This window comes from Salvelinus fontinalis, chromosome 21 (genome assembly GCF_029448725.1).
Source record: "Salvelinus fontinalis isolate EN_2023a chromosome 21, ASM2944872v1, whole genome shotgun sequence".
In the NCBI taxonomy this organism is placed as follows: Eukaryota; Metazoa; Chordata; class Actinopteri; order Salmoniformes; family Salmonidae; genus Salvelinus; species Salvelinus fontinalis.
Window position 1 is genome coordinate 35,216,992 of NC_074685.1, and position 18,397 is coordinate 35,235,388.

At 39.9% G+C, this 18,397-nt stretch overlaps 2 protein-coding genes across 3 annotated transcripts in view; one reads left to right on the forward strand and one right to left on the reverse strand.

The window, feature by feature from the left end:
* Positions 1-3,088, forward strand: part of LOC129818755 (alpha-mannosidase 2-like) — a 67,437-nt gene extending 64,349 nt beyond the window's left edge. Inside the window, exon 22 of the mRNA XM_055874964.1 lies at positions 610-3,088. Coding sequence (XP_055730939.1) covers positions 610-762 — 153 coding nt within the window. The 3' untranslated portion in view covers positions 763-3,088. The remainder of the gene's footprint in view (positions 1-609) is intronic.
* tmem232 (transmembrane protein 232) lies at positions 50-18,365 on the reverse strand. Of its 2 annotated transcripts, none has more exons than XM_055874986.1 (13): positions 18,060-18,365; positions 17,617-17,728; positions 16,924-17,029; positions 16,464-16,621; positions 16,198-16,297; positions 15,947-16,068; positions 6,279-6,427; positions 5,910-6,036; positions 5,496-5,673; positions 4,987-5,165; positions 4,041-4,360; positions 3,849-3,927; positions 50-3,446 (listed from the first exon to the last, which is right to left on the reverse strand). In XM_055874986.1, exons 1-13 carry the CDS (start codon positions 18,188-18,190, stop codon positions 3,261-3,263), a joined length of 1,947 nt encoding a protein of 648 aa, XP_055730961.1. In that variant the 5' UTR covers positions 18,191-18,365; the 3' UTR covers positions 50-3,260. The 2 variants fall into 2 exon arrangements, with proteins under 2 accessions (XP_055730961.1, XP_055730962.1); XM_055874987.1 differs by having other exon boundaries at positions 16,924-17,024; positions 18,060-18,149.
* Between the last annotated feature and the right edge of the window lie 32 nt (positions 18,366-18,397).

An 18,397-nucleotide genomic window follows, 5' to 3' on the forward strand; every position in this document is an offset into this window, starting at 1 on the left:
ATGCCGGCACACTAGCACACACGTACACACACACACACACACACACAAATGAAAGTTGTGACCAAACACTTTATTAATTAGTGATTAAAGGGAATTTTAACCTGAGGGTTGCACACGATGCTCTTTATTCAAGCAGCTAGTAGTACCATTTTCTTTTACAGAAATGAACTTCCCCTCGAGCAAAACAGCTCAAGAGTCACTTGCCACAGAAAATGTGCAGTGAGGAAGGAAATTCCTTTCATTACATTTCCTCCTTTTCCAATGTCATGACAACTATAACAATGCAACCATAATCAGTTTAAGTGAATACTTATCTCTCTCCAAGAGGAAGATCAAGGCTGTTATGACCAAGAGTGTGTTCATTAGAACATTTCCCAGAGTAGATGGTGAAATCTCTGTTGATCCAGGCACTTAATCTTAATATATTTAATAAGCCTGTTAAGTGTCCTTTTATATTAATAGCTTCTAAAAGGAAAGGCTATTTCATCGTGATCATCGGTGTCAAATCTTTCTATTGAACCTATCCATCAACGCCTTTCATAATGGGTTTTCCTATTCACACATGCGGGTATAACGCCACAGTTCATGTTTGGATTGGTTCTCCCACAGATCCGCACGGAGAAGCTGTTTTCTGAACTGAAATTCCAGAGCATCACCCCTGCGTCTCTTACTCTGATGCACGCGCCTGAGGAAGGGTCGAACCAAGAGGAAATCAGCCTTAAGCCAATGGAGATCAGCACATACCGTGTGCAGCTGACATGAGCGCAGGCCAGAGAGTCGGTGATCGCCACGGAACATGCCCAACATCCGGCCTCTGTCCCTGTGCCGAAAAACATAGTCAGCGAGGCTATGCAGAAGCCTGAAATGCATAGGACATCCTTGGAACAGATAGAAGGAGGGGAAGGGGAAGAAGAGAGGGAGGACGAGAAGGAAAGAGAGAGGTGGAGAAGGAAAGAGGCAGGAGGAGAAGTAAATGGAACTTGTTTAAGCATAATTCGACAAGTGCAATATTATATTGTTTGAGTCCAGTATACCTAGTTATGCTGCAGTCTCAGGTTCTGTATGTGTTGGGAACGTTTGTGTTGCAATTTCACTTGAACTTACTCTATCGGGAAGAGAACATGTTCAGATTTCCTTTTTCCACAAATATGATTTTGTACAATGTGATTCTTTGTTTTCTTTATACCGAGGTATGGCTTCAATCATAGTGAATATTGCTTCATGTCCTTGGCGTGCCTGAAAAAAGATTCGAAGGCCAACTGATTCTAAATATTAATTCAATATTTTATAGCGGTCAACATTTATATGTGATAAATTGTTAATTGCAAGTGAGATCTTGTTTTGTTGTCGTTCCAAAGAGAAAAAAATGTGCCTTATTTCACAGTTTTATAATGAGCCCTATGTACATATCTTTGTATGTTGTTCTTGGGAGAAAATTGTCACTTACAATTTGCTATCGATGCGAAATTAATGCATTTAATAGTTGATGTCACAAGATTGACATGTGGCATTACATTAATTGATATGGGTCTGTTATTGTGACCTTCATATATGTACTGTGGTGAGTGATAAAACATGTTTTGTTGCTTTACACAGCCATCACATTTAAAAAAAAAAAAAAAAAAATCATAATAATATCTTATGATAGCCTCAGTGCACTATATCTACTGCTTCAACAGAGATTTGCAATGTCCTCACTTACGCCACCACTTCTGTTGTTTTGTGAAGCTCCTCTTGGTAGAGCACACAAGTCGGATGTTTTGTTCATGACATTTGCAAGGGTGTACCAATCATAAAGCCATTCAATCACTTGCAGGTAAAGGGAAACTGCACTGCGAGTTCACTTAGAATGTTCACACTGCATTGAGGTGGTGGTTTGAAAACAGATACGCCCCACTCTGCTTCTCTCTGGGAAGTTGTTATAATTGGATATTGATGAGGGGGGAAAAAACACACACCTGTAGTGTCAACATTGAGTGAACTTTCAAGGCCGGTTTTCCATGGAATAAGCTTATTCCTGGATTAGAAAGCACTTTCAATGGAAATTCTGCATCATAAATGCTTTTTAGTCCAGGACTAGGCTAAATCTGTGTCCGGGAAACCGCCCCCCCCTCAGTGTGGTTGATTATTATGTGCGATTGATTGAATGGGGGCCTACAGCCTAGATATCAAACTATGCAACTGATCCAACTCACCATTGATACAGTATATGCAGCAAACCCCCCTTTCTGCTAATGACATCCATCTGAATGATTCAAAGATTCTAAATCTACAATAGTTAGACATTACATTCTTGTGACACATTTTGTTACTATGGCCAAAAGCGTACAACCGCTTGCTTAAGCATATGACACATGCCAAAGGTCACAAACACAGTCATTTTTGCTCATACTATTTTTGTTTTGTTCTGTTCTTTCTTGTGACCTGACTGAGCCATTTGCAATTCCACTTCAACATGCTGCCATGGGTTTTTATTTTACGTTTTGACCACCTTTGTGAAATTCCAAGGAAACGCAAACCTTCTGGTAACGATGTTTATAATTTCCTTACATTTCCTGGGGTGTTTTGAGGTGAGCGTATCATAAGCGTGATACGGCATCATGCCTAGCTAATAGGAGGGTCAAAGAATTGCACCTCCACTGTTAGGGTAAGGAATCAGAAGGATTCCTGGGACATTGGTTGCTAAAAAAAAGTTCAAGTCTGTTTGTGTCAATGTAAATGAATGTGGAAACCATTGTTCCGTAATGTTTTTAATGTCGACGGGAATGTCAAAGCTAGTTTAATAGTTTCTATCATATCTGATTAAATGAGCAATTATTTTAAGTATTTCCGTTTGTGAGAGACGAAAGTCAACTTCAAAACAGAAGCTGGTCTGGGATGATTTGAAATCAAAAGCACGTTTGGGAAACAATATGCTTTTCTTGGTATAGAATTTCAATAGTTTTGGCTATCTTTACAAATCAGCATCAGGGGAGGGTGTTGTGTGCAAACCTCTTTCTACCAATGTTGCTTGTTAAGAGTCACATTTTGTCACATTTTTCTATCTTTCTGTAAATATAATGTGAGATTAAAAAAGGATGAAACCCAAGTTACGTTTGCCAATTAAATGAAATAAAGTGCATAAAACAATTTGCACTTGTTGTATGCAAGACACTATTCCCTCCCAAAAATAATGCTAGATGCAATCACCATGGTAAAATGTTTTGGGATCAGTATTATAACAAAGAGCATGGCACAAGTCATTTATGTCTCTTTCAGATTCAGATTTGACCTCCCGTTTGTTGATATCCGGGAAGCTCATATGGTTTGGTGTCCTTCTTGACTTTTTCCACCCGCCTCCTCATAATCTCTTTGAATTGTTCCTCTTTTTCCTTTTGTACTTTCTCTAATTCATTCTTTTCAGCATCTTCCTCCTCTGCCATTTTGATCTGTAGTTCTTTTTGCCACTGTAGTGAAATGAAAACACAATTGATTTGAATTTCCATCCCAACCATAGTTATTTTCAACCATCATCAGAAATTATAATGACTTCGATTAGGCTATCACTGCTAATATACTACACCATGCACAGTAAGGGTTGGCTAATACGCTTTTAGCAAGAGAACATCCTCAAAAAGCAATCAGTATATCCTCAGGCACAATGCCACCATAAGGAACACATCACACACACTGGAAAAGGAGGACATTCATTTCTAATTACGCTCTATGATTTGTTTTTGGCACATCTCTATTTATGCAAGGGACATTATCAATACAAATTTACATTCATAATTGTAATCTGCATAGATCAGATTTGTAATACCTTGGGTGAATCACTTTTCATGTATGCCTTAATGTAATGCTCTCACCTGGTCCTCCACAATTCTCATCAAGTCAACATCTGTACGTGCATTGAAGTCCATGTAAGTTTGATATTTCTTACTTTTTCTAGAATAAATGTAATAACGTCATGTTAAATTACATCTCACTTATTTTCCACAGTTACATAAAGTATTGTAGTCATAACACAGAACAATTTAGCCAAAATCTGTTTCCTTTACCTAGGGGCACTGTGATATTCCTCTGGATGTCTGGTTGGATGCTGCATCTTACTGGCAGGGCCAGGGAGTGTTTCTTTGGGCAGTGGAGGACAGGCTTCCAGCCTAGGCCTGTTGGAGGGAGGTGGTTGTTCCTTCTTGGCCTTGGTGTGGGGGGTGAGCTGGAGAGGCGTGGGGGGCAGGTAGTGCTGAGAGAGGGTACATGCTAACCTCCAGGTGATCAGTTGGCCAGGTAGACTAGCAGGTACGCTAGAAGCAGAGGAAGATGATGATGGCTTCCCTCTCTCACTGAGAAGACTGCTCTCTGGAACATTAATTTCAGCCTAGGAAACAAATAAAATAGCAGTACCTTAACTTCTGTTTAAAAAATAAATCAATAAGTTAGTCATTTTAGCAGTTATGCCTTTAATTTGCAAAAACTTGGACAGAGTATTAAACAATGCCATGGTAATAACCACAGTAATGATAAAATATGCTAATCTTTAATTGGATCCATAAATCACCAAAAACAGCCTTTGTTCCCGTTGTTTCGATCAGAAGAACCAGTTGAACATTTTTCTGATGCAAATTATATTTCAGCTAACAATAAATGTGTGAATAAGAAGCCGAGTTGCTGATTCTGTTTGGATTTTAAGACTGAATCCTCTCAGTATACATGTAATTGATATTCGTTTTCAAAATCTTCTATACTATAGACTGTGACAGATTTCAGGACTTTCAGGATTTTCCTAGTGATGTTATTCAGCTCGAACCTGGTAAGCAGATACGTTTGTGCTTTAAACAATGTTTTGTAAAGGGAAAAGCAGTTGTGACAATACAGCAGTCAAAGACATCTTTCCTTTGAGAGTAAGTTGACATTTGAGATGAATAAGGCCCAGAGTTTATCCTGACCATGTGACCGGACTAGGAAAAGATCTGAACCTTAGAGATATCAAAAACAACTCCACACCTCTATAACCCGGGCGGCATCTCCGACTCTCTGGTCTGTCTCTTGGCACAGGTGTTCCTGCAGAGTGATCCAGGCCACATTCCTCAGCCCCTCCTGCAACACAGCTCCGCTGAGCCCTCGGCATACGCACACCAAAGCCTGAACAGCACTGTAGCGCAGCTGCCAGGCCTCGGCGCCAGCTAGCGAATGAACAGATGACACCACACTCAGTGAAAACCCTGACAAACTGGAGACCAGGATAGGGAATTACTGCTTTAGACTTTTGGTGTAAAGATAATGGCTAACGCAAGCTGTTTCATTGGATCGTACTCTTGCTATAAACTGTAATGTATGCAATGGAAGTTTAGGCTAATAAATCATATAGGCATAAAATCTGAAGATGATGATAAATCTATTACTCCCACAAACCAAAAACAAAATAAATGTGGCTATTTTTGTACAATGCTCATGTTTCAGTGTTTGCTTGTTTTTCCACTATCTCCATCCGTCATGCCACTTCCTGGACTTACAGTGGTTCAGAAGTTTAAGCAGTCCATCAGTATTGTGATATCCTGGAGGGGTTTGACTGCCCAGCAGAGCTGTTTTCTGTATCTCTGCATTGCTGCTATGCTGGCATATGTCTGCTAACACAGTGGTATAGATGTGTTCCAACTGCCATGGCCAGCAACCACTCTGAGACATACCTCCCTGGAAAAGAGGATGACATACCTATAGCACGACTGAAAGAAATTAAAAGAGAGAGAAGTTAATTTAGTGTGTGGATATGGGCTAGCTTTACCAGAACCAGATTTAGCCTAGACCTGGCCTAAAAAAAGCATGCTCAATGGAGAATCTCCAGTTAACAATAACTTTTAGTCCAGGACTAGGCTTAATCTTGGTCTGGGTAACCAGCCCATAATATGTATGGCAGTTAATAGCTTTACGTTTTCTTCTATAATCCCATCCTGCTCTGTCTTTGGGTTGATGTGGAGACTCATCAACATCTGAAGGCACAACAAGCTGGACTTTGCAGCCTCACCCAGAACCATTAATCCCAAAGCACAGTCCAACCTGTATTTAAAATAGATTTTAAAAAAGGTATTCATTTCAAATAAAACACTTTGATTTGGATGATTACACAAGTCTTTGACTTGATACTGGTATAAAATAAACATTCATATATTTATGAAGAATGATACATCAGGAGTAATGTATGAACTAATGTATGAGTGATGTAGTCTACACTAATGTTGCACTAATGAAAAGTTTGACTGTTGGAGAGAACAAGATTACAATACACAGCCCAAACCAACCAGTTGTCTTTCTGCAGCTCCTCTCTCAGCATGATGAGGTGGTGTGCCACTTGGGAGAGCTGGCGGACATTGTTTTGTACGCAGTACCAACTGAGAAGACAATGCCAGAGCACCTGGTTCACGTCATACTCCTGACAGTCTTCCTGAGCCTACAGTACACAACAGATCACATATGGAAAGCATCAGGACGTAGCTACGAGATATGCAAACAGTATACAACGGGTGGGTCTAATCCTGGACGCTTATTGGTTGAAACCGCATTCCAGAATGTGTTTATTCCACAAGTTATCACCGGCTAAAGCTATGACTTTGAAATGCCTATTTACTCTGTTCCATCTCACTGCGCGATCCACTGTCTCATCAACCCAGCCAGGCAATTTATATGAATCGCTCAACTTGATCTCCTCTGTAAAAAGCATCTTGACATTATCTCCTGTTTCTTTTAGACTAGCAACTGGTTTTCAATAGTGGAGATTTGTATAACCCTTACTCTGTCTCACTGACATTTGCAATATTGTTTCAGTATTGACATTCGACCTCTAGCTGTCCCATAGTAATAAACTGTGTAAGGGTCGGGATGAGATTGACAGCTTTTCTCAGCCAGGCGAAATCATGAATCAGCATAATTTTTATGGCTATATAGAAAGAAATGTCAATAGAAAACAGGTCGAACGAAACTAAATGCAGCTAGTTTGCAGCCTTTCCAGCTTCAGTTTGAAGTGATTGTGTTAGCTGTGTTGTTGGCTAGCTCCTCTGAACAACAGTGTCCTGACGAGAGACCACATTTTCTATGCCAAGCGAAATCGCCCATCATTAGCTCATTGTTGTGGATGCAGATCTGCCAACTCTCACACATTGGCCAACTCTCACACATTGGCAGTGAGACACACGCATTTGACCCTCTTCTCACGCATTGAAAAGTACTGCTTTTATTTTTCGAATTAGTTAATTGTATAGTCAGCGCGTTAACTTTTCAACGGTGCTCCAAATCGTTAAGAAATCGGAGCATCTGCGCCTGCAATTTAACATCACGAGCGGAACCTCTCCCACTGTCCTGTTTTGCAACAGCACAGTGAACAGGGGCACATCGAAGCATATGATTGGTCTAGTTATGTAAGGGATCAAGGGGATTGAATGCATGTTTTAAAGAAACGCCCCTCAAAATTAGAGTGGAGCTGAATGCAGAGCGAGAATGTTCTCCGCTGAGTTTATAAAACTGTAAAAAGAGCAGTACGGTAGTGCTATTTTATGTACAATGTTACATTTTTTTTGCTGTTACCTATTATTGCAGAATGCAGCCTTTTGACAGCATGTACTAAAGTCGATTTAATCCACACTCGCATTAGTCCCCTCGTTTGGTGATTGGCATTTAGACTGTGACAAAGAAAAGGTATTAGACAGATTTACAGCAGTGGCGGTCACTGCCGTTTATGATGTGGGGCAGCGATTTTCTTTTTTCTATTACAACATGTTTGATGGCTGTCATTCATATTCCATCCACCCAATTCAATGTAACATCGATAGGTATAGGCTACTACATGATAGTCAAATTTTCCCTATACCATCATGAGGTTGCTACAACCTAGCCTGAATGAAAGTTTACAACGTAGGTGCACACAGGTTGAGAGAAAAATTTGAGATGACAGACAGTGACACGTGGACAGACAGTGACCCATTCAATACCGCCTTGCACATGCTTGCCTGCTTCTAGCTTATCTAGGGTGTAATCATTAGTCCAACAGTTGCAAACGAGTTTCTATTGGACAAATTCTGGTCATTTCCCCCCGTTTCGTTTGCTTCCGTTTAAGATTTTTTTTTTTCAACAGAATCGGCGGAATGAATACACACCTGCTCATGCATAAACACAGTTCACTTTCATAGCAGCCACGTTGTATTCCTTCTCGCCTCTATGCACTCTCCTCCTCTCACCTTTTCCCTTTGTTTGTGGACTTCAATAAACAACACATCAGCGCTATGTGACCAGGCGAAAAAACCTTTCCAAGTCAAACCATGTCATAACCGCTACACACAGCCTACATCGTTGTACCTATATTAGCTAAAGTAACATTCTAGTCAACATAGCTAATAAAACGAATATGTTAGTAAACCCACTACAATCATGCAGTAAGGTACAGTGTACAGTCAGTAAGCAGTATATTAATAAATTAATAAAACCAAAAGCGTACCTTGACTTGGAAGAGTTCCAGTGTTGTGTTGGATAGTCATAGCGACCTAGCTAACATAGCATTCCTCTGTTTGAGCCGGGTGTTGAGTAACTAAACAAGCCAGCTGCATTTGCTAGCTAAGTAGGTGAAACTAAAAGTGAGAAAAAATTACTCTCACCCTCTCTCGCCTTTTCCCTCATTTTTGAAGAAATTCATATGTTGAAAACTGTTCAACTATTGTCTTTCTCTTTGAGTCAACTACTCACCACATGTTATGCACTGCAGAGCTAGCTAGCTGTAGCTCATGCTTTCAGTACTAGATTAATTCTCTGATCCTGGGTGGACAACATGTCAGTTCATGCTGCAAAAGCTCTGATCGGTTGGAGGATGTCCTCCAACCTGTCATAATTACTGTGTAAGTCTATGGAAGGGGGTGAGAACCAAGAGCCTCCTAGGTTTTGTATTGAAGTCAATGTACCAAGAGGAGGATAGCTGTCCTCCGGCTACTCCATGGTGCTACCCTACAGAGTGCTGTTGAGGCTACTGTGTGTTTTCATCAATTATTTGGTGATATGTGAATATATTTGGTATAGTTTTATCAAAATAGCTTTTCAATGTTTTACCATTTTTTTTTTTTATGAAATTCACTGAGGAGGATGGTCCTCCCCTTCCTCCTCTAAGGCGCCTCCACTGACCTACAGTATGTTTTAGCAGGGAAGTTTGGTAGGGTGACCTTATTTGTAACTGTGAAAATAATTTTGTCAAACAGTTTTCAACCGAAAAGTGTAAGTTGATTCTAGAGGGGGGGAATGAATATAACAATTCCTTGTTTAGGTTGTAGGGACAGATTTATGTAATCTTGTCTTCAGGAGATTTTATTATCCATTTACTTTATTTAGTCTGATCAGTGGAACAATTGTCATTCTTAACAATGGGCTAAAATATTGAGTAATTACTGTGCTCGTCACCAAGAACACTACCGTTATTCCCCAGACGTATTCTATTATTCCACTTCTTCCCAATTTTGCCAGTGTAATCACATATCTGATATGCGTACTTGTGTATTTGAAAATGTATGATATTTTTATTATTATTGCAGCCATTCTTGGACAGTTTTGAATAAGTTATACAAATAAGCATGGGATATTAAATGCTCCAGGAATCCAAAATCATTCTTGATATTTTAGTAACGTGCACAAGCTAGGCAGAGATGGTAGGGTCCTCAACTCATAAACACATATTTTGTCTATTTAGAGTAAGATGATGGAAAGGATCTTCAACTATATAGTAGGCATAAGTAGTAAAGAAGTAGCATTCAAAGATCTCCTGTTTCTGTAGCGTGAGGCATCTTGATGTAAAGTACACCCCCTGGACAGGACACAAGTCTATTGCAGGGCCTTACCATCTACAGTTGAAGTCGGAAGTTTACATACACTTAGGATGGAGTCATTAAAACTTGTTTTTCAACCACTCCACAAATTTCTTGTTAACAAACTATAGTTTTGGCAAGTCGGTTAGGACATCTACTTTGTGCATGACACAAGTAATTTTTCTAACAACTGTTTACAGACAGATTATTTCACTGTATCACAATTCCAGTGGGTCAGAAGTTTGCATCACTAAGTTGACTGTGCCTTTAAACAGATTGGAAAATTCCAGAAAATTATGTCATGGCTTTAGAAGCTTCTGATAGGCTAATTGACATCATTTGAGTCAATTGGAGGTGTACCTGTGGATGTATTTCAAGGCCTACCTTCAAACTCAGTGCCTCTTTGCTTGACATCATGGGAAAATCAAAAGAAATCAGCCAAGACCTCAGAATAAAATGGTTGACCTCCACAAGTCTGGTTCATCCTTGGGAGCAATTTCCAAACGCCTGAATGTACCATATTCATCTGTACAAACAATAGTATGCAAGTATAAACACCATGGGACCATGCACCTGTCATACCGCTCAGGAAGGAGACGCGTTCTGTCTCCTAGAGATTAACGTACATTGGTGCGAAAAGTGCAAATCGATCCCAGAACAACAGCAAAGGACCTAGTGAAGATGCTGGAGGAAACAGGTACAAAAGTATCAATATCCACAGTAAAACGAGTCCTATATCGACATAACCTGAAAGGCCGCTCAGTAAGGAAGAAGCCACTGCTCCAACACCACCATAAAAAGCCAGACTACGGTTTGCAACTGCATATGGGGACAAACATCATACTTTTTGGAGAAATGTCCTCTGGTCTGAATAGAACTGTTTGGCCATAATGACCATCGTTATGTTTGGAGGGAAAAGGGGGAGGCTTGCAAGCCGAAGAATACCATCCCAGCTGTGAAGCACGGGGGTGGCAGCATCATGGTTGTGGGGGTGCTTTGCTGCAGGAGGAACTGGTGCACTTCACAAAATATATGGCATCATGGATATATTGAAGCAACATCTCAATACATCAGTCAGGAAACATCAGTCAGTCAGGAAGCTTGATCACAAATGGGTCTTCCAAATGAACAATGACCCCAAGCATACTTCCAAAGTTGTGGGAAAAAAGACAACAAAGTCAAGGTATTGGAGTGGCCATCATAAAACCCTGACCTCAATCCTATAGAAAATGTGTGGGCAGAACTGAAAAAGAATGTGTGAGCAAGGAGGTCTACAAACCTGACTCAGTTACACCAGCTCTGTCAGGTGGAATGGGCCAAAATTCACCCAACTTATTGTGGGAAGTTTGTGGAAGGCTACCCAAAATGTTTGACCTAAGTTAAACAATTTAAAGGCAATGCTACCAAATACTAATTGACTGTAGGTAAACGTCTGACCCACTGGGAATGTGATGAAAAAAATAAAAGCTGAAAGAAATAATTCTCTCTACTATTATTCTGACATTTCACATTCTTAAAATAAAGTGGTGATCCTAACTGACCTAAGACAGGGAATTTTTACTGGGTTTAAATGTCAGGAATTGTGAAAAACTGAGTTTAAATGTATTTGGCTAAGGTGTATGTAAACTTCCGACTTCAACTGTATCTATTTCCTTAGTAGGCATAAACCACCTGAACATTGATATTCATTAGATTTTCCTTGAAAGTTTGGTGATTTTGAGAAATTATTGGTACAACAAGAACCTTTTCAAACACCCAGCACTTTGGAAACATATATGAGGGATGTCCAACCCTCCTGGAGAGCAAGCAGGAAAAAAGAGATTTCACCCAAATTACAAAATTCTAAATGTTTGTGTCTTTACCTTGGAAGCAGTCTATGGACAAGGAGACTCCAATATATGATTTGGTTACCCACTGTCATCAACCATTAATATTTACATTTCCTGTGCAGAAAATGTAGTTGAAACACTCCCCTGGCACGTGTCTCATACAACTTTACACCTGAGAACAGGGATCAATCCCTGACTCCAACCTTCCCACTGTTTCTAGCGTTTGGCTGTGTCCCTATCTCCTTTCATTACTGTTTGAATAAAGTGTCAAACCACCTAAAGCAATATGTTTTTGTTGCATTCTTGACATTTCATCCCCCAAAAATCTAAAAGTAACAAACTTGTCAAATTCTCGGGGTTTATTTCATGTTCAAAGCATACTAAAATACACCTGAAGTAGAGATGGCAAGGTCTTTGCCTGGAGAACCCGCAACCCGCAAGAATTCAGAATCACACCCACAAAGGAGGACGCGTAGATCAAATTTACGAGCAGCGATGATGAGGATCACCCCAGACGCTCAGAGGTCGGCTCCTCCCAAGATTTTTTAGACCAGGAAGAGGAGCCACGCAGCTTCCCCAACAAGAGAGGGAGAGGACGCAGAAGAGGCCAACAGAGGGGGAGGAAGAAATCAAGACTATCCAACCACACGGAGCAGGACTAGAACAAGGCTGTGATCAACATTTCTGGAGAACCCCTTTATGATGGTTGTGTAAGGGTCTTGTCTAAAGGACTGTCCTTTGCAGCCACGTACTCAACTAATGAATTCACTACAAAGATTGACCTATTTTGTTTATACATCTGAAGGCCTGGTACAAGCAAAACATTTCTCCAACTAGACACCAGTGTTTCAGGTCAGGCAGTTTCTGTGCCCTCAAAAACCCATTTTAAGCCCAAGTCCACCTTTTGTCCCATTGTCCAGAATGCCACACTAAATACATGCACCAAGAAGGTGCATTTTGATGTGGAGAATCTGTTTAAAAGGTCAAATTTACTCTAACCAAACACGACATAACCTTTCTAAGACAGAGGGGGATGCAGTTGAATCCTTGTGGATGGAGAAAAAAAAATGGATGGATTGTGGTTAAAAAAGCAGACAAAAGGTGGCGCTACCGTAGTATGGAGTAAAGACAAATATGTGACAGAAGTCTACCGTCAATTAGACAATGATGAATTCTACCGATCTCTTACCTTCAACCCTACAGAGGACCTAAAAACTGAATTGAAAGGGATCCTCACAGAAGCTAAGGAGAATGGCTACATTTCAGACAAGGAGTTAAAAAAAGTATTATCTTCTTCCAAAGGTCCACAAGAATCTTGAAACCCCCCCCCCAGGTAGAGCAGTGATTAGTGGTAATGAAAGTCTGACAGAACCCATCTCCAAGTACATTGATTACTTTATTAAGCCTCATCTGCCGTCACTCCCAGCCTATCTTCAAGATACCACAGATGTGTTGAACAAAATTAAGGAATTGAACAATATAGGTACAGCTTCCTTTTTAGTCACCATGGATGTGGAGTCTCTATACACCACCATTAAACACAAACAAAGATAGGCAGCTATGTACCATTGAGTACCTGGCCTGAAACTGAGATGCCTCCCACAGAATTCATTGTTTCACTGACTGAATGGACTCTTAATAATAACATCTGTCTTTCAGGACCATATTTTTAAACAAGTCAAAGGATGTGCCATGGAAGCTTGCTACAGCCCTTCCTACGCTGGTTTGTACTTATGTAAATGGTAAAAATGACTTCATTTTGGATCCTTCTAAAGACCAGTTATTAGACCAGATTATATGTTTGGGACACAATATTGATATTTGCCTGTTTCGGTCTGGCTCAGAAGATGAACTTATTTCCTTCCACCAATAGCTTAACAGCACTAACCCTAACATCAAACTAAGTAGGGAGTACAACAAGGAAGACATACATTTTTTGGACCTTGACATCAGTAAAAATGACAAAGGTTGTTTGCACACATCAATCTTTAGGAAGCCTACAGATGGGAATACGATTCTGAGGGCAGACAGCTTTCACCCCACAAGGCTAAAAGAGAAAATTCCATATGGCCAATTCCAAAGAGTCCGCAGAATTTGCGATCAGGAAACAGACTACAGTGTCAAATCTGCTGAATTGGAGAATTGCTGTTACAGTGCTCAGGTCCTGAAAGATGCAGGTATAAGGGCCGGACGACTTGACAGAGAGAACTTGTTGCAAAGGGGAGCACACTGTGATGTACCAGAGAGAGTGTACTTTGTTACAAAATTACAGAACTGAACTGTGGTTTTTAATTTTCCACCCTGGTCATAGGACTAAGCCATGTCAAAATACATAGCATTTCAGGAAATGAGCTTTAAAAAAGTAACTTTTTCCTGGAGAAGGATCCCCAGTCCCCCATCTAGCGGTTGTGCCAGGGGGCAATGAAATTCACATCGCAAATCTCACTCCGAGCTTTCTTTAAAAGTTGGCAGGCCTGTGGATGTATCCAAATAAATGTCACTAGAAAACAGCTTAAACAAACGCAGCTACTTAGCTGTTATTCTGGCTACACTGTTTGACATGACTGTAAGTTAGCTGCAGTTGACTAGCTAGCAAGCAAGGGATAAGAAGGTTGTCAGCCAGTATGGCAATGGAACATTTGGAATGAACAACTGGGTCGCATCCATAGATACAGAACAAAAAGACTTAACTGGGTCGCGTCTCTGGCAACCGAACCGATAGAACGAACAACCAGTCGGCTTGGGTATCAACCATAGATTTGTGTCGGGACTATATCTCCTGAAAGGATTAAATAGTATGAATTAATATTTTTTTTTTACTTAAAATATTTTAATCATTATTTGAATATGTTGGTAACCCGTTGTATAAAAGTGATAATGCCCTCGAGCCGGTGTTTGGAGGATATTGGCACGGTTTGCCAGCACTCAACCTTGTCTCGGGACTAACACCCGTGCCAATATATCTTCCAAATACCAGTTTCGAGGGCATTATTGTAACGGCAGTCCTCCTCCTCTTCATCTGAAGAGGATGAGTATTGAAGGAACCAAGGCGCAGCGTAGTGAAAAGACATATTTTATTAACAAAACACGAACTTGATTAAACTAACAAAAACAACAAACGGTGTAGACAGACCTAGACGACGTACTTACATAAAACAAGAAAAACGCACGAATAGGAACATAGGCTACACAAACCGTAAACAGTCCCGCGTGGTGTACAGACACGGAAGACAATCACCCACAACGAACACTGTGACAACGCCTACCTAAATATGACTCTTAATTAGAGGAACGCCAAACACCTGCCTCTAATTAAGAGCCATACCAGGCAACCCAAAACCAACACAGAAACAGAAAACATAGAATGCCCACCCAACCTCACGTCCTGACCAACTAACACACATAACAAACTAACATAAATAGGTCAGGAACGTGACAATTATCTCTTAATTAGTCACCTAGATAAGTCATGTTGTGTTATGACACAGTGCAACATTACACATATTGACATGCATTTGAGTGAATATGAATACACTTTTCCAATGTTAATCTTAAACTAATCTTAAACCAAATTCATTTTTGGAATAGACTGGATTTAAATGAATATATGCCACTTAGAAGAGTATTATCCAAAGCAACTTACATTACAGCACTGGTAGAAAAAGTACCCAGTTGTCATACTTGAGTAAAAGTAAAGATACCTTCCTAGAAAATAACTAATGTAAAAGTAAGTCACCCAGTAAAATACTACTTCAGTAAAAGTCTAAAGCTATATCATCTTAAATGTAATTGCTAAAATGTACTTCAGTATCAAAAGTAAAGTATAAATAATTTACAATTCCTTATATTAAGCAAACTAGAGGGCACCATTTTCTTTTCTTTTTTTAAAATTTACGGATAGCCAGGAGCACACTCAAACACTTAGACATCATTTATAAACGAAGCATGTGTGTTTAGTGAGATCAGAGGCAGTAGGTATGACCAGGGATGTTCTCTTGAGAAGTGTGTGAATTGGACCATTTTCCAGTACTGCTAAGCATTCAAAATGTAACAAGTACTTTTGGATGTCAGGGAAAATGTATGGAGTAAAAAGTGCATGATTTTCTTTAGGAATGTAGTAAAGTAAAAGTATAAGTTGTCCAAAAATATAAATAGTAAAGTACAGATACAACGACCTAAGTAGTACTTTAAAGTACTTTTACTTAATTAAGGGTATATATTATGGGCAGCACTCTTAACAACTGTTCCACCAGGACCAAAATAAATATTTTAGGAGATTTGTTAGAATTTGCATGGAACTCTTACTGATGCAGAATCCTCTTGAAAAGGTCCCAGTCCACAAATGATCTCCCCTGAACGTAACATGAAGTGCACTGAGAGCAAGATGTTTGGATACGGTTGGTAGCATGGCTCACACTGAGACAGAGCTAAAAGGGAAACAACAGTTTACATCAATTAGTTGAACCTGCATGTGAACACACACAATAATTACACTATTACAGTATATTACTATGTAAAAGTAGAATGAATCACTATTTATCCATCTAGTACTCTACCTTTTAAAAAAACGTGAAGATGGGATTTGCTTCTTTGGTATCCACTCAGGTTTCCAGAGATGTGAAAGAGAAATAGTCTCAAGAAGACCAAATATCCCAGCTAAAAGAGCACAATAAAGTTACAAAGGTGAACTAAATAATGTATAATACAATTCAAGGTCTTACCCTGTTTTAGGAGTATGGCTGTTCTGTAAACTTGTTACATAAGGTATTTTTCCCCACACAGTGACACGTACTTAAAAGAAACATAAATCTGTCCACTCTACCTTGAGTATCTTCACTTCGCAGGTGTACAAATTAGGCTTCTGAGACGTATCAGCACAGACCCAGTACAAGACTGACTCGCCCAGGTAAAAGAGGGCAGGAATCTGTTCTGGATGCACTGGAGCATGGTCCAATGACATCAGAAGGGAATCCAGGGAATCTAGAGGTAACACAATGTTTGTCTTGATTTAAACAAAAACTGTTTGTGTTAACAGCTATGGCATTAACATATTATTCATAATCATTATAATTACCAAGGCCCTAAATCTTTCCTGACCATGTGACCTGACCAGGAAAACCTCTAGGCTCTAGTTGCATAGTTATAGTAATCTATAGGGCCCTGAGTTTTTAATGGTCAGGTCAAATGGTCAGGGGAAAAAAATCAGGGCCCAGCCCAATCATTACAGTACAGTTATTGAAAAGTACACTCTATGCACAATAGGTCTCTCAATAATAACCTACCATTTTGAATTTTACCACGGCACAAACCAAGCAACAGCAGCTCTGTCCATGCCAGAGGAAGCTGAACGTGGTCGCCCTCACCCATGCATTTCAGTCCAGCTCTGCGCTGTTGAGGAAAAATATGATTACCTTGAGGTGTACAGCAGGGTTGGGGTCAATTCCATTTCAATTACAGTCAATTCAGAAAGTAAACCAAATTCCTATGCCACATGTTTCCTAATTGAAACACAAGAAGAGAATTGGAATTTCAATGAACTTCCTGAATTGACTGGAATTCAAATGGAATTGGCCCCAACCGTAGTGTCCAGTTAAATAGCCTCACATATTTGATTTTGTCACCATCTGCTGGGAATTCTGTGAACTGTCACAGAAAATGGTTGAGAAATGAATGCGGGACATTGACACCTGGGCTGCGTTCAGTACGAAAAACATTATGGTACGTCCAATTAAACGGAAAAGGGGGAGGGTTGGGTTGTGGTTTGGGGAACGCTGTCAGCATGGCCACTGCCCTTTAAATACGTACCTTCAAAGTCTACTAAAGAAATTTGAAGAACGTTTTGGAGAAAGGTGTTGTTCAGTACAAGACGTTATGTAGTGTAACAAACATTTAATCGAACTGAACGCACCCCTGTATCGTTTGCAACAGAAAATGAACATATGAGCATTTCTTATTGGACATGTCCAGGTAAACACCTTGCTTCGGCTAAGTAGTTGTCGTGCCAGCTCATTATACTTGTCTTGTTCCTCAGAGCCCTGGGAATTGTTGTACTTTTTGATAAACTCCTCTTTTATTTCAAATGGGTTTCTGTAAAATAGACACATTTTACCATACAGTAGGCATAAGTGAAGACAACAACCTTACAGTAGTAAGCTATGCAATTTTTTACGAAGGGGTATATACATTTTACAAAAATATATCGAGATTGAAACATTAAAACATAATTCTGGCAGTAGCCTAAATTGAGTTCGTCCAGTCTAGCTCATTTTGCAGAGACAGAGCTTGAACCAGCAACCCTGAGGTTATTGGGCAAGTTCACCACCACCTGTGCCATATGGTCCAGACCTTTACACACATACATAGGCTACATTACTTAATTACGATCAAAAAGGGACAGTGCAGTAAACTCAGTCCTTACCTGGTAGCCTTTGAATTGGTTGTGATTGTTATTTCCTGAGCTTTTTTGAAAAGTATTTTTTGCAAATCCTCTTTGTGGGTTTGGGAAATTATACCCAAATTATGGACAACTGGAACTTTAATTATAGGCATCTTGCACAGTTTTCTAAATACAAAATGACAACATAGGCAGCTTTCATCATTTTGTAGACACCTGTTTTCCTCGCCTAGGTCTATGGAATTTCACTCTCATCTCGTGTACATCTGTCTCGTTTGTTTTGCTGTGTTTCCATGGACGCATGGCAGCGATGTCAAATAAGTGCACAAAAGAATTACGTATCCCACAATGCAATTTGGACG